Source organism: Labrus bergylta, chromosome 15 (genome assembly GCF_963930695.1).
Source record: "Labrus bergylta chromosome 15, fLabBer1.1, whole genome shotgun sequence".
Lineage (NCBI taxonomy): Eukaryota > Metazoa > Chordata > Actinopteri > Labriformes > Labridae > Labrus > Labrus bergylta.
Window position 1 is genome coordinate 18,249,542 of NC_089209.1, and position 20,708 is coordinate 18,270,249.

At 40.0% G+C, this 20,708-nt stretch overlaps 1 protein-coding gene across 3 annotated transcripts in view; it reads right to left on the reverse strand.

Moving 5' to 3' along the window:
- plcb1l (phospholipase C beta 1-like) overlaps positions 1 to 20,708 on the reverse strand; it is a 115,082-nt gene that overhangs the window by 15,695 nt on the left and 78,679 nt on the right. For 2 of the 3 annotated variants that reach the window (XM_020632388.3, XM_065963435.1), the window contains exons 12-32: positions 19,163 to 19,245; positions 18,747 to 18,831; positions 14,555 to 14,729; positions 12,223 to 12,309; positions 11,700 to 11,770; positions 11,283 to 11,379; positions 11,021 to 11,105; positions 10,566 to 10,690; positions 10,193 to 10,347; positions 9,917 to 10,081; positions 9,568 to 9,667; positions 8,364 to 8,468; positions 8,127 to 8,242; positions 5,301 to 5,439; positions 4,887 to 4,940; positions 3,522 to 3,741; positions 2,342 to 2,510; positions 1,035 to 1,111; positions 836 to 925; positions 638 to 695; positions 314 to 400 (exon numbers count right to left, since the gene is read on the reverse strand). In XM_020632388.3, coding sequence (XP_020488044.1) covers positions 314 to 400; positions 638 to 695; positions 836 to 925; positions 1,035 to 1,111; positions 2,342 to 2,510; positions 3,522 to 3,741; positions 4,887 to 4,940; positions 5,301 to 5,439; positions 8,127 to 8,242; positions 8,364 to 8,468; positions 9,568 to 9,667; positions 9,917 to 10,081; positions 10,193 to 10,347; positions 10,566 to 10,690; positions 11,021 to 11,105; positions 11,283 to 11,379; positions 11,700 to 11,770; positions 12,223 to 12,309; positions 14,555 to 14,729; positions 18,747 to 18,831; positions 19,163 to 19,245 — 2,343 coding nt within the window. Of the gene's footprint in view, positions 1 to 313; positions 401 to 637; positions 696 to 835; positions 926 to 1,034; positions 1,112 to 2,341; positions 2,511 to 3,521; positions 3,742 to 4,886; positions 4,941 to 5,300; positions 5,440 to 8,126; positions 8,243 to 8,363; positions 8,469 to 9,567; positions 9,668 to 9,916; positions 10,082 to 10,192; positions 10,348 to 10,565; positions 10,691 to 11,020; positions 11,106 to 11,282; positions 11,380 to 11,699; positions 11,771 to 12,222; positions 12,310 to 14,554; positions 14,730 to 18,746; positions 18,832 to 19,162; positions 19,246 to 20,708 lie in introns of those variants that run through there. The other variant, XR_010668729.1, reaches the window with a different exon arrangement.

The following is a 20,708-nucleotide window of genomic DNA, read 5'->3' on the forward strand; positions in this document are numbered from 1 at the left end:
CAGCATTGAATTTAAAGTGGAATAAAACACAACATTTCTTTTCATCAGATTTTGCGTTGAAGTGCCTGCACCATATATTCAGCTAAACCTGGATCAGGTCACCCCCTAGTGGTGTACCTGAAGGACCAGAAGAAAAAAAAAATGTCTCTTCAATAGTAGATCATGCCATGCCAAAGAACAGTATCATGGAATATGCACTACAGTGAGATTTTGAAAAAGATTTGTGAAATATCAATGTGCACATTAAAATCAAAAACATCACAGTTCTTGAATCAGAGTTCATTCAGCTCTGTCTGTCACGAAGCTGTCTTACCTTCGGCCTCTCATCCAAGATCTGCTGGCGTGTGTCCTTGTGCTTCTCCTGTAGTCTCTCCTGTCTTTTACTCTGTGCGTCTTCCAACTACACACACAATCACAAACACACACACAGACACTGTGAGTCCATTCGAATGCCAACAATATAACTGAACCTTACAATATAACTGAAGTTAGTGGCATATTAGAGGGGTGTGTATACATTTGAAATATGTATTGATATGATTTAGATGACTTAAAGTAGAATGGTACTATGTTTGTATGTTTTTGCTCATTAGGAACAGAACTGTGTCCATCAAACCACAGCCATATGTCCTCTTACCCGTTTGATGTACTGCACCACCTCATTGACGAACGACCTGTTGATCTCCAGCTTCTCTCTGTGGGGAGCATTTTATTTAGCCAAGTGACCAGACCCAACAGAGCTGAATCTTTAGCATTTGGTGACATCTGGTGGTCAAATAAATCTAAAACAACCCACAAAGACTTCATTCACCAATATTAACGTGCAGATACTTACTCTTCTGTCACGTTCTTGTCTTTTGATTTAGCCTCGTTGATCTTCTCTTGCCTCTTCTTGTCCATTTTCTTCTTAAGATCCTTCTTTTCCCTACAGAGAGGTGGAGACGGGGGGGGGACGAAACAGAAACACTGAAAATGTTGGATCCCTTCTGTGTTTGTGCGAATGCGTGTGCATCCTTTGTACTTAACAGTCTTACTTCTCGCAGATGTCTCTGAGCTTTTTCATCTGAGCACTCTGGCACTCCTCTGCTATGGTGGTTAGCTTCTCAACCAGCTGGAGAGTCAAAGAGAGAGAGAGAGAGTCATAATTCAACGCTCGAACTGAATAGGGTGAAGTCTGGCGACGTCTGAATTTAATTCTTGATTATTTAAGCTAACATTTCACTTGAATGTCAGCTACATTATTTTTGAGATTGTGATCATAATCAAACAACATCCAAAGCAGGCAAACTTCTCAGTCCTCATTATCCTCACTGTCGTTTGCCTGAATAAACCTGTCTGACACCTCAGCTGAGCTCGCTGTGCAGGCGTACTGGAGCGGAACTTATTTATTTTTCCACTTTGCACAACAGAACATGTGCTCAGGCAGCAGAAAGATGGCTGTAATGTACAAAAGGGGGGCTGACCTGAAGCTCATAGAAGCATATCCTTATTCATCTGCTTGATATGATTAGTCTGTGTTAGCCTTTCTGCGCTTTGGGACAGCTTGAGAGAGTCAGCGCTTTATCCAGTCAAACACACGTCAGGGAAAGTGTGCATGTGTGTCTGTTTATCTAACGTCTACCTGCAACATGTACTGGTTTATCTTATGCAAAAAAAAAATGGAAATGAACGGTGCATTACAGGAAAAAAATTAAGCAAACATGAAGTTGGAATCAAAGGTTGTTTTGTGATTAACTTCAAAGGGGCTATTTATTGTAACGAGGACAAGAAGCGTCTGATTCAGACGCAGATACATTATCAACAGTTGCTGTAATTTTTACCATGAAAGAAAAATATTTAATGGTTAAAATCCTCATATAGTCAAATCCATTTGAGTGTTTTGTAAATTGTACTTTGTCTCCCTTTGTGTATCCGGCTGTGACTTTGTGTTTTTGCTGCTGACTTTCCCATTAAGAGTCCCTGGATCATTATTGGATTTAAAGAGTGCCTGCAAATCTTTTGGAAACCTGTTTAATTTCTTTGTCTTCTCTGCAGTCTATTTAAGAGTTCCAGAGTTGAAAATGTTGAAACTGTGACTCGTCAGTATGTAATGAATGCATATGTTCAAAGTAAAGACAAACCATCTACTTCCAACTAAAAGCTTGATTAGGAAAGGCTGTAGTAGAGGGACACTTTTGCAGATATAGTGTGGAGTATAGGAGAGCAAGTACATGAGGACAGTAAGGTGAAAGAAACACGTACTATGAGACAATTATGTTGCAATCCAGTGACTATTATCTAAAGCACTTGCTAACTCCGCCGCCCTCCCACATCCATGTGCCGACGGTGTGTTTGTGAGTACCTGTTTGATGTGTTCTCGTTTCTGGTACTTTTCGCTGTAGTACTGCTCCTGGCGGAGTGTGAGGAGTTGTTGTTGCTGCTGCTCCTTCAGCTCTGCGAGCCTCTGACTACACTCCTGCTCCAGATCACACAGCTCCTGGTCCAGGGTCGATAGAGAGTGCTCCGACCGACTTTATGCACACAGACACACAGACACACACACAGAAACAATGTCCACAACTTTAGATACCTCCTTCTGTTTTTTAATCACAGAGGTCCTTTTTCATTCTAATACTGGACAAGGGGTTCAGTATAAGGGATCTGCTGGTCATCAGGGGGAACTTTTTGCTGCTGTTATTAACATTGACTTAAGTGTTACATTTAATATTAGGAAAAGCATGTATTCTGTAGCATGGTTAAAATGTGTTATTTGTCTCATGTAATGCCCACCTGTGGCCAACACAAGCCGAGGGGTTTGTAATCTTTGCTGCGTGCCCACTGCTGATTCGTCACAGTGTGAAGAACTGCTGAGGGCCCTGAACGAGTCCCTGAGACTCAGAGGAAGCCTTATCCTCTCATTCTTATTTAACACATAGCTCAACCTTTTTTTCTTTCTGCACAGGGTCAAGCATGTCCTCTGATGTTTGTTTTAAAGCAATCTCATTTCAAACATTTTGATGTGTTCTTAAAGGTGTGCATTTATTTTATTCTTGTAGAATAAGATTGATGTTCCTCCTTCCACCACTTTTGTGATTACGGTGTACGGTAAGTGTTTGTCCTGCTTTTCTTGAATGTGCCTCATCGTATACTGTATAGCGTCAGATAGAAATGTACTTTATTTCCAACAATGACTTACAACCATCCCCAGAGAGGCAAATTAGCTTGGGAATACAAACACACCAATACTGCAAAGTGTATGCAGACAAACAGCACAATAACAGAGGAGGAACAAACTTTATTTATGGTTGAGAAAAAGTGAGAGCCCTGTCCTTCATCAATATGTAAAATGTCTTGTGGTCACATTCAATTCTATAGGAAAAGATGTATGTTTTTTTTTGCTGTGGGATTTTCAAAAAGCTCCTTGATTCTGAGGGACATGTGCACAAAAACTTTACAAATAGAAAAGACCTGAAGGGCACAGAGTTGAAAAGGGAAAAACAATAGCGGCGCGATTAGTATCAGAGAAGAGGAGGGCTACCTACCTTTTCTTACCGTCTCGTTTGTGGCTCTTTTGCAGGGCAGAGCGCCGGCGCTGATGCTGGCTCTGTAGCTCAGAAACTCGAGCCGTGTGCTCTTTGATCAGCTCGCTGGTCTTGCGATGGTGTTTTCGAACGAGCTCCTTCATCTCCTTGTACTGCTTCCTCTGCTCCCTGACAAAGCCCTTCTGTTGTTTCAGCTCCTCCACTGTCTGAGCCTCTAATTCTAAAGACAAGGGAACATGAACAGCAACTTACTGAGTTATAACAATTACTTCTAGGGCTTTGTTCCATTGTGCTAATTTAAAAGGGATACATATCCTGACATACAAAGACAATAATCAAATCTATTCATGAAATATCCCTGACACAGGATTATGTTTCCCTGCATAGTTTTCTTTCAGTAATTAATATAGACCGTGTCTTTTCCAGATATGATTTTCCTAATATGTACCTTTGTTAAATTCTCCATGCCTCAAACTTTTTGCAAAATGTAATTTGAATAATTTAACAACTGTAGAAGAGATCAAACACTGAGATTGACCTTTACCATTTATGATGACGGGAATCAGCTTTTAAAATTAAAACAATAGAGTAGAAACAACAGTTGCACTTTGTGGAGTAACATACAGTAGAGTGTTTTCATTTAAATCCTGCCATCTCTTGTCCCACTGGATTGATGACAGCAGACTGCCCTCTGCATACAGAGCTGAAATGATCTCTAAACCTTTGTTAACCAGATCCTACATCAGCTATACCAGGTACAGAATAATGCATTATGAAGAAAACCTGTTACAAACCAGGTGTGCTTCCACCAACCTTTTTATTATTCCAGATGAATTTGTTTTACAATTCATTCATGTTTTGAAGAAAATTTGTAAGGAAGTGAGAGCAGAGGTGACTATAACTATAAACCCTGCATATGACAAATATTAACTCTACTGTAATTTAGCATCATAACCCACCATAATGTACTAGTCTGAGGAAAAGTAACGGTTTGTCTGGCTTTGTCAAGATCATTTCATGTCTCAAGGATGGATTTGCATTTGAGTCTTAAAACATTTCCAGAAGTGAGACAGCATTATTTCTGAACGTCTTACAGGAAGGTTAACCAGTGGCAGGGCTTTCCCACTCTGCATATTTTTAATGACAATTCTTGACGATAGAATTCTTCCATTAATAGAATACATTCAAACTCCTGCTTTCCACTTTCAGTCAACGTTTGAAAATTGATTCCAGCTCAGTTTTGTACTTGCTTTGACTCAAATTGATTATAATAACACTCGTGCATGATCTCCAGAATCAGTCAGTGTGGGTCTCTATAATAACCACAGACAAAAGAGTAAGTAATTAAGGAGACGTTTAACTTACCAGTGAGTACACTCTGAATAATATCTTCAGTCTTCACTGATGGTTTCAACGAGCCTGGTTACAAAAAAGTGAAGTTAAGTGACAAATCAACTGTTATACAGTAACAAAGATGTTAAACGTTTTCATCATATTTTGGTGTCAAAAAGACAGACATTAAAGCACATCTGGGTGAATGATCATGCACACTGGCAGAAGAGTACTTGCTAAATAAAGAAAATTCAAAATCTGAGAACAATTTCAATAAAATTCTATAATTAACAACATCATAATGAAAGCAAATTAATACCTGAGGTGAATATGACCTGTTAACACATTGTGAAATACATTAGCTACTTTAACTTTTAGTGCATTTAAACTCAACTTCTGATGACATTGGAGCTTCTCTAAATGTGACAACGGTTCTTCATACACTACCTGCAGACTGAGGCTGGTGGCCTCCCAGTGAAGGGGGCTTCGGGGCGATGATGGGTGTGTGGCTCAGTCCGTTTTCTGCAGGCAGTACCACTCTCTGGTCCACCTTAGATTCTGAGGGGGCTTCACCTCCTGCCTCCACCTGTGCATCACATGAAAGATTCGATGATCCATCATAAAAAAAACATATTGAAATACTGCTACTCTATTAGAGACATATTAGATTGTCGTATAATTATGCTCCATAAAAGTGAGGGAATGTTAAATGAACAGTAATTATCCTCTGTTGTCCCATGCATTATGAGGACAATTCCCTACAATTCCTGTCTCTCTCAAACAGTCCAAAAAGCCAAGAAAATAATCTAAAATTTAATAAATAACAAGGATTTTTATGCAGGTAAAAATCCTTGTGGAGTGGTGGTATTTGTTTTTAGATGCCTCTTGTTGTACCTGTGTCCTGCAGGTTAGTTTGTAGACATAGCTTTGGTAACCAATTCTCAACATTTCTTTCCTGTGCCGAGCCTCAGCAGATCTTAATTTCCCCCTAGACTCAGCCGAATCTCTGCCTATATGCTCTTATCGCCAAAGTTTTAACACAGTTTTTCAAATAATCTCTGCTCTAGCCAGACTTTCTCATCTCTTTCCCCACTCTCTCCCTCTCTGCATTCATCTCCTCACACTGGTCCAAGCCTTTCGATGCTCAGCCACTTGCGCTGACTGTTGCCATGGTCACAGCAGGAAAACAGCCCTCCGCCGGCCATCCTCCAGGGTAATCATATCAGCCAACAAATCAGATAAAAGACGCCCCTCAGGAGCAGCCCCTTCTCTCCGAGCCCCCCCCCCCCCCCCCCCCCTTTCTTCTCATATCCTCAGATAACCTGCTGTCCTACCTGGTCTCTCATATAACATATATCTTAACTTTAGTCATCTCCCTCTGATATCTACCCTTTGTCTGGGCCTTGTGGCATTGCACCAACATTGATTTTTGGCTACTTTTAATGTTCGTCAAGTATGAATAAATAAACCAAGATCATTACAAATTGCAGCTACTTCACCCTTAATACTGAAAAGCCCACCCTTCTCCTGTTATTGTTGTAATGCTGTTTGGTGATTAGTGTGCATTATTTCCTGTGATAGGCACTAGGAAAAAAGGCAGAAGGTCACATTCTCTAAAGCAGCCAGAACTTGTTCAAATTCTCCAGATTGCTTGGCATTTCGTTTTTTTTGAAAAATAAACCATGTAATATGTTAAAGGTCACTGCCATCTGTAGTTTGATTTATTGATTTCAGAAAAGTTGGCTAACATCCTTTAAATCACATTGATGTTCATAGTTAGTCAGTGAGTATTTGTGTACAATGGTTTCAAATCGTGGTAAAAAAAAGATCCACAAACTACCTTAAAGATCGACAGTATGCTAATTCAGTGTTTGAACTACACTGTATGAGGACATTTGAGCTGGTTATAAAGCAGACTGAAAATAATAGTGATGTCTCTTAATGACCTGAAGCAAACCAGACGATCCACAACAAGATTGATTATTTCTATATAGTATTTTTTCTATGCCTGTAACAGGTGCTATGCGGTTTGTCAGACACTCAAATAACAGCACGCTGCAGAATTTAGTTTTTTTTTTTTTTTTTTTTTCTTACACTTTCCACAAAAATATACACCATGAGTGATACAATCTGACTGTCAATAGAAAGCAGGACGGGATTTTTTTTCAAAAAAACATTTCAGTAAAGTAAAGCTAAGATAAGAAGTAAAGCTTTGTCCGCAGGTGGCGCCAACGTCGACACAACCGGAAAGCTCGTCACAGGAGCTCAAAATGAGAGACCTCAGGATCAATGTGAAGTATTGTATTGAAGATTTTCATAGGAACTCATCACTACTGAGCTTTATTACTAAGATGCGAGTCATGGAAAAATTGTACATTTAGTTTGTAAACGTCATATCAAATCCCCTGCTTTGGTTGAACTAATGCAACTTTTAAAGGACTTGCACAGTGAGATGATGAAAACAAATAAGTGTTGTTGACCATTGTGTCATTTCAGTCAGACAAATAGAGTGAACAGATTATCAGAAATGAAGTGTGATATTTGAAGGGTTGAGTTTGACATGTAGAATCCAATAAAGTATCTCCCTACAAGCTTTCACCTTAAAGTAAAGCACAATCAAAGTCCACAGAGTCACATTGATAGACCTCCAAGCAGAGAAACCCTATAATCAGAGCCTGCAGGAGGCACACATCAGCTCCAGGAAATACAGAATCAGTACTGCTACAGCTGTGGGTGCAGTACTGTTCATCATTGAGGGACTAGCAAGATAAAATGGCCCAAACAAAAGCCTGATGATATCTATGAGGGTGTGCTGGAAACACGCTCTGCTTCCTAATCATTTCTTTCATTCCAATGAATCCTGCTGTGGGGTTTTAAGTAGCTTGTGGTGGTGTTAAAAACCTCTTTACTTTTTTACTAAACTGTATCTTAATAGAGTTTTTTTTTCATATTCTCCCTCAGGTATGTTTTGAATTTTTATCTCAGGCAAAGCTGGCTGAAGAACTGTTAATTCAAATGAGAAACTAATCTACAGCAGAAATCCTTCCACACACAAACACAAAGAATAAAATGCGCGCGCACACACACACACACACACACACACACACACACACACACACACACACACACACACACACACACACACACACACACACACACACACACACACACACACACACACACACACACACGGGATACCTTGCTTATTATATGTAATGGAGAGAAGAGCATGAGAACACACACACACACACACACACACACATATATAGATACCTCTTTGTCACCCTCCTCTTCTCCTCCTTCCTCCAAAGTGAGAGCAGCCAGCTGATTGGCTCTCTGCTCCATCAGATTGACATAGCGGATTGGATTGGACAAGGCTTCAATGACGTCTGAGGGACAGGAATTGAAAAAGACAGAGAAGCCTTTTTGTAACTGTGCATGACTATGAGACTGCAGAGTTTTGTGGATGTAAGATTTGACTTTTGGTTTGACTAATTTCACGTGACTCACCTGCAAATGTGTCTGGCACATAGTCCTTCACTTCTACATAGACAAACAGAGCTGGCAACGTCAGGGACTGGTTCTTCTCATTCCTTAGACTGATGTAGTGATAGCCTGCAGGAATGAAGTCAAATTAAGTAAGAAGAAATGTAGTGCTCATCTATTCAACTGAGATTAAAAAAGTGCAGCAAACTATCCACATTAAACAAACAAACAAACAAAAAAAACAGCACATGCAACACATCTTAGATGTAATTTTTCTGTAAATGTTCCTGCACACAGTACTTCCTGATGTTTTTTGTGATTTCTGATGCTTTTAATGCTCATACACAAGCTTTTCTCAATCTGTATAAGAAAATGAATCATCAAACTGAAATTTCCTGTGAGGAGTTTCTATCTGGTTATAAAACTGACTGAAATTAATTTTGATAACTTCAATGAGCTAAGAAAGCTAAAGACTTCACACATATTCTTTCGATATAGTTATTTTATATGGATGGTCAGCCATGCTACGGGTTAGGTGTCAGGGTGAGGACACACACTGCCCAGCTCAGCTGTTTACTGAATTGAGGAGTATTACTAATAAAAACTGCCCTCCATATAGTTTATCTACTTGACAGTATTCCACCATTTCCTTTAAATGCATAATTTTGACATCATAAGGGAGAAAAACTGTTAGAAAGTGGCGCTGCCTTTCAGGTCTGAACTGCGATCTATCCCAGAATGCTTTGGGAGTCGCACTCTGCGCAGACCAGGAAGGCAGCACCACATCCTCACAGTTTTTCTTATTATTTCAAAATCATGCATTCAAAGAAAGTGGTGGTGTTCTTTTTAAAGTTAAAGTTATTTTTAAAAAGACTCGTCAATTCAAGACAAAAGTAAGTAGCAGAGATGGGCAGTACATCCCCTCTGTCAGACAAAGGGATTAACTGCACGCTGCCATTACAGTCTTTTATAATAATGAAGAAAAAAAAATATCCATGCCAGAATTGATTTGAATTTTCATATTGGTCATTTAAAATAAAGCAGGATGTGATTTTTTTGGTCAGGAAACACTACTAAAACGTGAACAAGAAGAAATGAGCTAGGGGTGAGATTTACACTTAGTCTATAGTGGAATCAAAATGTGAGATAACCTGACATTGTCAAAGGAGCTTACACTGATGTGGAAGAAAAAAAGAATAAACGGCTGTGTTGAAACAATTTTTTTTACCTGGACGGATGGCTGACACAGGAATGATACGATGACCGATGAACTTTCCTCCTTCTTCAAACACAGCTATCCTTAGAGATGCGAGGGTGGGAAGAACAACCTGTGAAAAACACATCAAACAAACGTATTAATGCAGATAGTAAGTACGAAAGTATGACATGCTATACTCCACATGTTGCTAAGGATATGCATATTTCTTCTGTTTCCAATGGTTGTTTTTCTTTATGTATCTTCGATGAGCTCTCAGTAGATACAATCCTTCTACCTGTCTACAGGTGGCAGAAGAATTCAATTCAACATCACTCTCTCTCCATGTTAACTGAAGAGTTTGCATGCACTATGATCTGACCTTCTTGAAGACTATGGCCTCTTCTTCCCAGACTGGGTTGATGGCGTTCCCTTGAGATGTCTTGGTCTTGAACGCTTTCCTCTTGGTGTCCACAGGTAAGCCAAACATGTCGATCTCCACGTACGTGCCGACTTTCTTATCAGACAGGAACTGGCCTGAGATGATCTGGAAGGAAGGGAAATAAAAGTAAGTCAAATATCAAACGCACAAAGCCAGACAGAGAAAGAGAAAGAGTTCTTCATGGACAGCAGGAGACCGACGTCGACATCAACAAACCTTTACAGACAGTGTATTGGCTACTATCCCATCCACTGTGCTCTCAGTGAAAGGATCAAAGTGTTTGTCAGGCCGCCTCATAAACTCAGGTTTGAGTCTGTAGCCACATTTCCCGTTGTACTCGTACATGCCCAGATTTAACTGCATGGACAAATCTGTGTAGAAAGGATAAAAAAAATAGAAACGTTAACACCAGCACCATGTTGTACACTACAGGTATCCAGCAATCAGGACATTTAAATTAAAAAGGTTTCAAAACCTGTGTGGGTGATAACACAACAATTGATTGATAAATGTTCTAAATGTATGAAAGAAACAGATTTCCACAAATACAAAAATGTACAAGAGGTTTTATTTCCCTCTCATTCCTCACCGATGGTTTGGAAGTTGAGCGCCACCAGCTGACAGCCGGCGTTCCAGAAGAGCTGCGGGTTGTAGTTAGATGAATCCACTCGGGTGCCTTTAGGGTAGATCCTGCTCAGCTGCAATTTGTTGTATCTGAAAAGAGCTGGTGAAGGACATTTACAAAGTACAACTGACAGAGATACCACTTCTACAACTAACTACTAGTTCTTTAATTAAAAACAATATTACAGAATTCAACTAGAACTCAGTTGAACGTAAATCAGGATTCTCTCATTATAACTTTCAGGGAACGGGTGATTAAAGAGAAAAACTGAATTTATATGGAAGGACACAATGAGATATAAAACACCACACTATGTGCATTTCAGACAGAAGTTCAACAACTTTGCAATTTAGAGGCAAATGTCGTGAGCTACATTTAGAAATGCAAACAACACGCTTCAGTCAAAGTCAGAAGGATACTCCACAAACTCTACAGGAGATTTGGTCAGTTGCTCCAACGCTTTAGTCTCCACAAAGGACGACATCTGGTAGCTGCGATTGATTTCTGTGGGCAAAGATCATCAAAAGATGATCACGTTGATCCAATCATCAATGGAGAGATATAGCAGTCACTTCTCATAACTGTTTAAACATGTTAAAAACACTCTTCTTTAATTTATGTTTGAATTATATTATCCCTAAGCACAACTCATTTCTCACATCTCTCATATTGTTTACATACTTTTGGATCCCTCGAAGCTGTTGAATTTGACAGGCTGGATGTAAATGACTAAGTTCGACATTTCCTCTGTGGCAAAGGCCTCACTGCCTGCTGTACCCTGTACATGAAAAAACACACAGACAAGCAAATATCAAAATAAAATGCAGAAGGACATTTTAACAGAAGTTATGTTATACCACTTAAAAACCATGTGGAGAAGGTTCCATTTGCTTTAAAGGCTCAAAAACAACTTCAGAAGCTCTTTTATCAGATGTTTGGAGACAGATCAGTAGAATTAAAATACACTACCCTACTTTGACACTAGAGGGCAGGCTTATCACATGACATGTAAACACTACAATGACCTCTATTCTCCTCTCTCTCCACTATTTCTGGTATTTTTATCTGGGTGCTGAATCTGAATTTCTTGATACACACCTCATCCATTGAGCCCTTTTTACAGTCGTCATCGTCATCATCTTCATCCTCACTTTCTGCTTCCACCTCACCTGAAACAAAGAGTCACATTATGTTTAACGATAAAAACAAAGTAAATAAAGGCAAGCGCATGCGTTCATTTAATCCCAGACACCACAGACTCTATGCAAAAATCAACGTCGGATAGACCAGTTTTCTTTTAACACATATTTATCGAGGACCTGTCGCTTCCATAACCAAATCAGGGACATAAATAAGGCTAACACTGACAAGACCCAACCCAGAGAGCTCATAGAATGAGGAAATTCATTTTAATATAGTTTAATTCGAGCCAGCACTTCTGCGCTCACATAATGAGAGATCTACTGAAGATTTCCCACTCAATCTGAGGTCACACTGACTAAGGAGATTCATTTCAGATGTGTAATGGTTCAAACTGACCTGCAGCGTCTGCAGCCAGCCTGACGAGAGCACTGCTAACGATTTCTCTCAGAATCGGAGGTTATGTATGTGAATGACTCACCAATAGACTTTCTGCCCTGCGGCCTCAGGCTGAGCTCGGCACCCTCAGACGGCTGTGAGGGGTCTGCCATCTCCTCTTTGGTTGAACCTGTGTGGGAATGAAACAGATGCATTACAAGCAAACCGACATATTTCAATATAACAAGGTCATACTACTTAACAACACATTAAGGTTCATTTGATGTGTTTAATCTGTCACTATGATGTACAGTTAGTCACAATCAGCCTTACTGCAGCAGGTTGTGAATGATCAGTTCTTCAGTACATTGTTGTGTTTTATGGTCAAGCGGCTACACGATACTGGATCAAAATGTCTCTGTTCTAAAACTACATGAATGTAAGAGAATAAAGGCTAGCTTTAGTTTTTGCTTTCAGGCCGTAGAAGCTTCCCCCAAAACCTCCAATGACTGCAGCTTTTTGAGATTTCAGCCAGACAGACAGATCTGCAGACTAGGGTTCACGATCATGTTTTATTCACACTCCTCTGCATGTTTCGTTGGGTTCTTTTATACAATGACAATAAAGTGTCTATGTTGTTTGGGAAAAATGTTATTCACAATGTAATTATGACATCATACCAAACATAATTTTTTTGTGTTTACTTTGTTTCTTATATTGTTGTTGTACTGCGGTTTCATGGACATCCAAATATTGAGCCAATGGTTTAGCTCAGTTGGTAGAGCCGACGTCCCATGAACAGAGGCTACAGTCCTCGTCGCCATGGTTACAGGTTTGACGACCAATCCTGATGCATGCCCCCCCTCACCAATATTTCCTGTTTTACTACAGCTATCCTATCAATAAAGGCAAAAAAAAAATCTGAAATAAGTGCTACACAAATTATTAAATGTAACCTTCATAAAAATATTGAAGGATCATGGAGGGCGTGGCCTCATTTTCAATGATGTCAAGAAAAACAGAATAAATATTCACAAACAGAATAAACAGAACTGCAATCAACAAATGAAAACCCTGAAGCGTAAAAGCAGAGTTGTTTTTTCTTATTCACTTTTAAACTGTCCCACAGGAACAAGTGTGAGAAGTTTAAACGTCTGTTGCAAAGTGTTTCATGTGAATGCAGCAGACAAGGTAACAACATGTATTCCAAATGTTTGCCTCTTGAGATTTTGAGCATCAGCCAGCCACTAGAATGTGTTGCGTGTTAACTATGAGACCAGTTTAATAAAGAATTAATAAATGAAGGCGTTTTTAGAAATACATAAATAAAACCAAATGCCTCACATGAAGAGGTGCCCAGCTCTCTTTTTCAATTAAATGCGATGATGAGAGGAGTAACGTTATTTTAATTATTCTGATTTCATTTGTATGTTTTATTTCTGGGGCCGACACAATGTTACCTGACACCATGTTACCTGACACCATGTTACCTGACGCCATGGTTAACAAAGTTCTCACCAAATCTAAAAGTTATTTTCAGGTTTAGTGCTGTGTGATAAATCTGTTTGCAGGTCTCAATCGTGAGATGACCTGTCTAAAGAGGTCAGATAAATGTTTTAGGGACATAACAGTCATTGCGCTCTAAATTAAAATCAAAATTACTATGATGTGTGTGATCGTTTCAAAGTGCATTAATGGAATGATTCCCTGACTGTTCAACTCAAAGACTTGTGCTTCTTATTTTCTTACAGCAGGGGGCAGTGTGTGTTACAATGAGATTGAAGCTTGCGGCTCTGACTCAAAGAAAACTAAAGATGATAGATTGCAAGTTGTATCACTATTTACATCCCGTTGATGTACTATGTATGGGAATAAATACTTTTGATACTTTAATATATAATGTACAAAGACCAAAACTAAAACATCCAAACACAGAAACACAAAAGAACAGATGTGGAACAGCAGCCAACTCCCATTCATACATGACTGGTCAGGGAAAACGCAAACGAAGGAGCAGCTGTGAAAATATTAAAATCCATAAATCGAGAAGTATAAACATTCACCAGACAGTTGTAAATTAAGTCACACACAGCTGCATGCACACATACCACTACACTGGAGGCAACTACCGGCCTGTGTTTAGGATGCCCCAGTGACTGGCAGTGTGTCTGCCTGACAGAGGGAGTGTAACTGCCAATAATACCTACAGCTGATGGAGAGGGCCATGAAAATGATGAATGATAAACAATAGCAGTGTTTTGCTCCACTGATTCAGCTTCTGGATAGCCTAGAGATGCCGGTCCATATCACAGATGGACATGGCGTCTTGGCTGTTTTGAATTGACACATAATAACTCAGCAGTTCGAGTGTGACTTTATGGCTCCGTTTGCGGCGAGTGTAAATGTGTTTGTGCGCTTTAAAGGGACAGCTGTACCTGCGCTAGGAGAGGACGGCTCACACACGCTGGAAGAGTCGCTGTAGGTGTTGGAAACCTGCTCGGACAGCTTTTTCTTGGTGCTTCCGTTTGCCTTGTGGTGTTTCTTCTTGTTCTTCACCAAGATCTTCCCCATCAGCTCCATCGGGCTGGGCAGAGGAACACCTGACTCCAGCTGAACAGTGGGGAAGAAAGCAATGAGCGCAGAGAAGTGGATACAAAGTTGTAATCATGTCTTGCAAACAAAGAAAGAAAGACTCAGGCACAGAGTCTATTTCATTTCATCTGCAGAATAAAGTAGTGTGATTGCGTGTCAGTTGAAAGACAAAGAAATGTTGGATTTCATTTGTGACAAACAGGAAAATGGTGCTCTGTTTCAAAGTGTTGCTGTTGGGCTGAAGATTGCTCCATTACAGCCATATTTTACATCTCTTTGCAGACAAATGAGAGCAATGTCAGAAAGAAAAATATAAAGTTGTTAACTGAAGCGGCTGATTTGAAATTTAAATTCATGGCATTTTGTCTCACAATCCTCCATGGGAGATTTCTGCTGAGTTAGGCCTGCTAGTGTCCAAAGGGATCGGCACTGAGTATTACATACTCTGTTGATGTTTACACTTTTCACATTAAAAGCCAGCTTCCCGGGGAGAGAGCGAGTGTTAAACACAAACATCCAGCCTCTCAAAGGAGCTGGCTGGAAGATGGCAGATCTCTGATTTATTTATGGGGTACACTGCTTTTGGATCCCAGTGTTTAGGGATATTAATAATGCATTAAAAGAAAGTTAGAAGTGATATTGAATAAACACACACACACATTCACAACCTCCGAGTTTACAACTTATCAGCTGTAAACAGATCAGGACTTAAAAGGTTTTCTTACTTAGCTTGGCTGAAGTCGAGTAAAAGAAAACAGTGATTCACAGCCCAAACTTGAGCCAAGATGTTCCAACAAACAGCCCCGTTTCCTAACTCTGACACATCCATCTACACCTCTCTACTGTGTTGTTGGTGTTGTTGGTATCATCAAATAAAGATTAGTATGGCGTGTTTCTCTTGGCTTGAATAGTTTCACTAAAAGGAATCCAGTTCAACAATGGATGAGGAAGGTAATCTTGACTGCACTGAAATGCACCGCACTAAACCTGTTTGATGAAGCTCCAATTTAACAGGAAGGATTCAATTAAGCTTTTCTCACCAAATCCCCCCCCCCCTTGATTTTTATAAAGGGACTTTAAAAGAAGGATTAACAGAACAAGCAGCAATAGAAATGACTTATACACAAGAGTATAGATCCTATTTGAAATATACTTCTCATCACTTCTCCGCCTTGACAGCTGAGCCAGTGGTGGAGTGTAACTACACAAGCTCGCCCTGATACTTGTACCTCACTGCAATTCACCAAGAAAACATGGTCCACACAAGAAGATTGTAAAGTAGATCCAATTTCTCAAACTACAAAGTAAAATGATACTTAAGACTTTGATGCATCTGCTCTGAGGATGCCATAAAAGGTCAATAATCTAACCTAAGTATGCAACTAGACATTATGTCTACTTAATATTCTTGTGATTCCTGAGTCATTTCTGGTATTTTTTTCTCAAGCTCTAGACTTGTTTATCTCAATATGTGTGCTCATGTATGTGTATTTTCTGAGGTTGTTTTTCTCAAACTATTTGCTCTTTTGTTCCGCGTCAGCACTTTGGTCAGCTGTTGCTGTATTTTAATGTGCTTTATTAACAAATGTGGTTGATTATAAATACATTTGATGGATTATCTCAAGATAATAATGCTGGTTTTCCCATTACGAGAATTGACTTGATCTTATTATCTTGTGATGACAAAGCTTGTTTTCTTGTGGACAGGATCATTTTCTGTTGATTTAGACAACAAAACAGCCGGCTGTATGTTTGTATGATTTTGTGCTTTTGCACCTCTGAGGAACGAGTGTTATACGCCGAGATCTCGAGAAAATTGTAATCACAGGAAAACAGAATAAATCAAAAGTATGGATACATGTCTGCAAAGGGTTTTCCGTTATTTTCTGCAAAAAGATTAATTTTGGTTCTAGAGAACCCATTGCAAGAGATGTTTCTGTTATTTCACTGCAACACAGTTTCATAGCCACTACCTTGACTTCAAATTGAGTTCAATTTTGCCAATTTTTAAATCTGGACCATTTTATAATTTGACCATTTCCAACAATGTGATACACAGATTATGATGATTATTAGGGCAAGGTTAACATCAATTGAACTTTAATCCTGTGATAGCACTTCTTTGACTCTACATCGTACAGGCCATTGAAGAAAAACAAGCTTAAGTTAAGAGTTGAATACTTGTGGAGGAGTAGGTGGGATACTGCATGCTCAGTGATATAGTAGTGAAGTCTTTCAGAAGGGTGTGTCATCTTAAGTATCTTGACTGATGTGTTAGCTTTCTAGCGCCACTAACTCTGACAGCCCTTACTTGCGTTTTCTGATCACGTCACTATGCCTTCTTTCTCTGCTTGCCAGTCCTGCACTGTGCATGGCTTTAAACTAAGCCCCTCCAACAACAAACTGCAAGACAAATAGCTTTATTTCTCTTTTTTTCCCCCCCAGCAGTTATAATGAAAATGTTTTGGCAATGCAGCCCTCATCAGCCTAATGAATGCGCTGTTAAAAAACCACATTACAAACAAGAAAACATGTTCAAGGCGAATCCAATTTTTAAGCAGTTCTAGTTCATCATTTGGAAAGAGGAGACTGTTTGCACTTCAATTGAAAAAACAAAAACAACAACATCACCGGACTCCTCTTTAGAACATGATGTGGAGTGGAGATACTAGTGGAGCCTGAATTTTATAAAACCTGTAATCCTTTTTACTGTCACTTTATGCTCAGTGGGAACCAATCTCACCATATCACCCTCCTGCCCCTTCCCCTATGGACTCACAGAGCTGATGTCCTGTTTGATTCTCTGTATACACGGCTGTCTCAGTGCCATGGGAGAGAGGTTGTCATTGCTCTCGCCTTTTCCACTTATTTACAAGCTCAGTGGTAGAAATCGGATTCCTCAACCGCACTTTTCTCCCTCTGTCTCTCTTTCTATCTTCTCCTTTGGTGTCTGTTTTCTCGTATCTCTCCCTCTCCTCCACCATTCAAAAGGCTCCTCTCTGATAATGCGTCAATGTCAAACCCGTGTCAGGAGGCTGCTGGGAGCGTTAGCTGCTCCACAGTGCTACACCGACAGGGATAAGACATCCCTGGTGAATAACACCTTAAGAGTAAGTGCTCCTTGTTGAAGTACATGTGTGTGCAGGGTTGTATTAAGTGGTGTGTGTTTTCATGTGTGCCCCAGCCGGTTTAAGAGGTGTGCGTGAGAGTTTGTGCGACAAGCGTCTACATTTACCTCACGTCATTACACACAAAGACGCCTTTGGGAAAGAAATAAAGAAAAAGAAAAAAACAAAAGAGTCTGGGTACAAACAAACAATGCAAGCTTTTGACTGGTAGCCATGGCAACAGAGGAAGACAGATAAAAGGCGGCCAAGAAAAAGCTGAGTTTAGATTATGGTGTAAGAACATGTCTGTTTAATCTCATCCGGCTGTCCTTTGCACTCTCTCCCACGGTAACGGAGAGGTGATTCAGGGTTATGAACATGAGTGTAGGATGAATCATTAAAAGTTGACTTCCTTGGGATAAATTGCCACAGGTATGCAAGTGTGGGGGACTGAAAAATGATGATCAAAATTCCTGAGGAGAGGCAGAGAGATTAAGTGTTTGAGGACATTAAGGAGCGTGCCTGGAGTGACAGAAAGAGGAAAAACTGTGACAACACATTTTGCCAGGTGCTAGAGGGCATGTCGATATGGTGCTGCGAGTGTGACAGATGGAGAGGCAGAGAGGGAAATGGGACATAAATGTAGAGAAATGGTTGTGTGTTGCGAACAAAGGGGCGAATATACATGGGCAAGTGCATGTGAGTGAGCATTTAAATACGTCTTTTTGCCTCATGAATGTGTGCTGGGCAGCAGTGTTCAAGGACACTTCCTTGGTGCACCCATCTGTGTGATAATATCTGCCCAATCCCCTGCTGTTGGCCATATAAGTGTGTGTGTGTGTGTGTGTGTGTGTGTGTTAGAGAGAGAGAAAGAGAGAGAGACTGCATAAGTGTGAGTGTGTGTGTTTGAGCTTCCTTATGTACTCACAGGATATTTCTCCAGAGGTTCTGTCAGTAATGCGTCTCCAAATATTGACCGGCAGTACTCTGCCATCTTAGCCTGCTGTTTTGGTCTGCGAGGCGTCGCACACACACACACACACACACACACACACACACACACACACACACACACACACACACACACACACACACACACACACACACACACAGTCATAGTTTCTCCTTTAAAATGTGGATACACATTGAACATGTATGCTGCACCTAAAAAGACACTCAAAGCATTTAAAGCAAACCCATGAGAACTGACTCCCTAAAGGTATTATTGATTATCACACAGCTGACAGAAACAATTAGAAACAAATGGCTCATCGTGCTTTGGACTGATCAATAAGGTTGACAATTACACTGCCGACTTTGACTTGGAGTGATCTGTTGACTTACGAGTCCACGTGGTTCTCAAAGGACAGGAGGATGGGGAATGGCGAGGTCTTGAAGGCACACTCTGCTATAGCCTCGATCACCTCCTTAAAAACGCAAACAGAGAAGAAACACAATGGATGCCATAACTTCAAATCTTTAGTTGAATGCACCCACCTGGGGAGGAATATTGTTGTTATTCGAGTAATGAAATGCACGTTTCAAGCAATAAATGTCACGGCTGGTTTATTTGGTTATGCACTGCAGAGTCACAAGAAAATAAAGCATTTTGAAACTGTCGGAGCTCATACACCAGCCAACATTACATCCATTCACCTTGATAGTAATGCCTACATTTCCCAGACCGCCTGTGGGTCTCCCCAGAGAACATGCATGAATTGAATTCAAAAGCTGGACGAGAAAGCAAGAGTGATGAGTGGGAAAGACAGTCTTTTAGATGCAGAAAAATAAACTGTACTCCAACTTGCTCCAAATGTTGTGGCTGCATGACATTATGGTTTGTTCAGGTTTTCTGCTGAATAATGTGAAATTAAATTCTGTCAAATCATATAATCCTGCTCTGTGCACAGTCATCAATTTTTTTTTTTTTTTCAACGAAATTGGAGTCAAGCCATGAAAAGATGTCGGAGCAGTCCAGTAAAGACGGTTAACCATCTGATATCGGATCTCTAAGTCAATTACACCATCGTTACCAACCATGTCAGTTCAGCTAATGCTTTCATTTCTATTTGCTCCATCTCCTCCATGAAAAAAAAAAAAACGACAACTTTGTAATTGTGTTACTCAACCCTCTCCATCTGTAACACTCTAACACCCTCTCCTTCACGACTCTCCTCTTTCTGTATTTCACTCACACCAATTCCATTAAGCTCATTCTTCTTTTGTTTCTCTGATTAGAGCTACATTTCCTCCATCAATCCATCCAGCCGCCTCCCTCTTACTCTTTCACCTGACACTTACCAAGCCCTCAGATTCTCACACCCTCCTCCTCCTCCGATGCATCTTTTCTTTCTGTCGTTTCATCTTCAATTAAGTGCCCATCAGTCCTTCAGTTTAGGGCTTCATTACGTCCCTGTCCATTACACAATTCCCCTACTTTTTGTTTCCAACACATCTTATACAACTGTGCTTGTCTGCATTTCCTCTTTCTTACTATACACTTGTTTTTGTTTATCATTTATTCCCAACTAAATGCCATTTTAAATATTCTTAAAATCACACCAAATGTATCTATACTTTTTATTGGGAGATGTTATTGTGTGCAGAAGCTGCTCAGTGCTCACTATGCTTATATTCAGTTCTAATGTCCCTTACTGGTTGTATAAGACAGATGCATTTTTTTTTTCTTCCTCAGGAAGTGTTTGCTGCTCCTCGAAACCTGAACCCGTTGTAGTAAATTACACCAACTGTTACCAACAACAACCACTGTAACTGTGGTGTCAAATCAGAAAGGACTGACATGTTCATGGTTTCTATTTTAAAACCTCAAACAATGCACAAAGTTATCTATTCACATTATAAAGATCATAATGAAGTCGTGTGCTTTGGG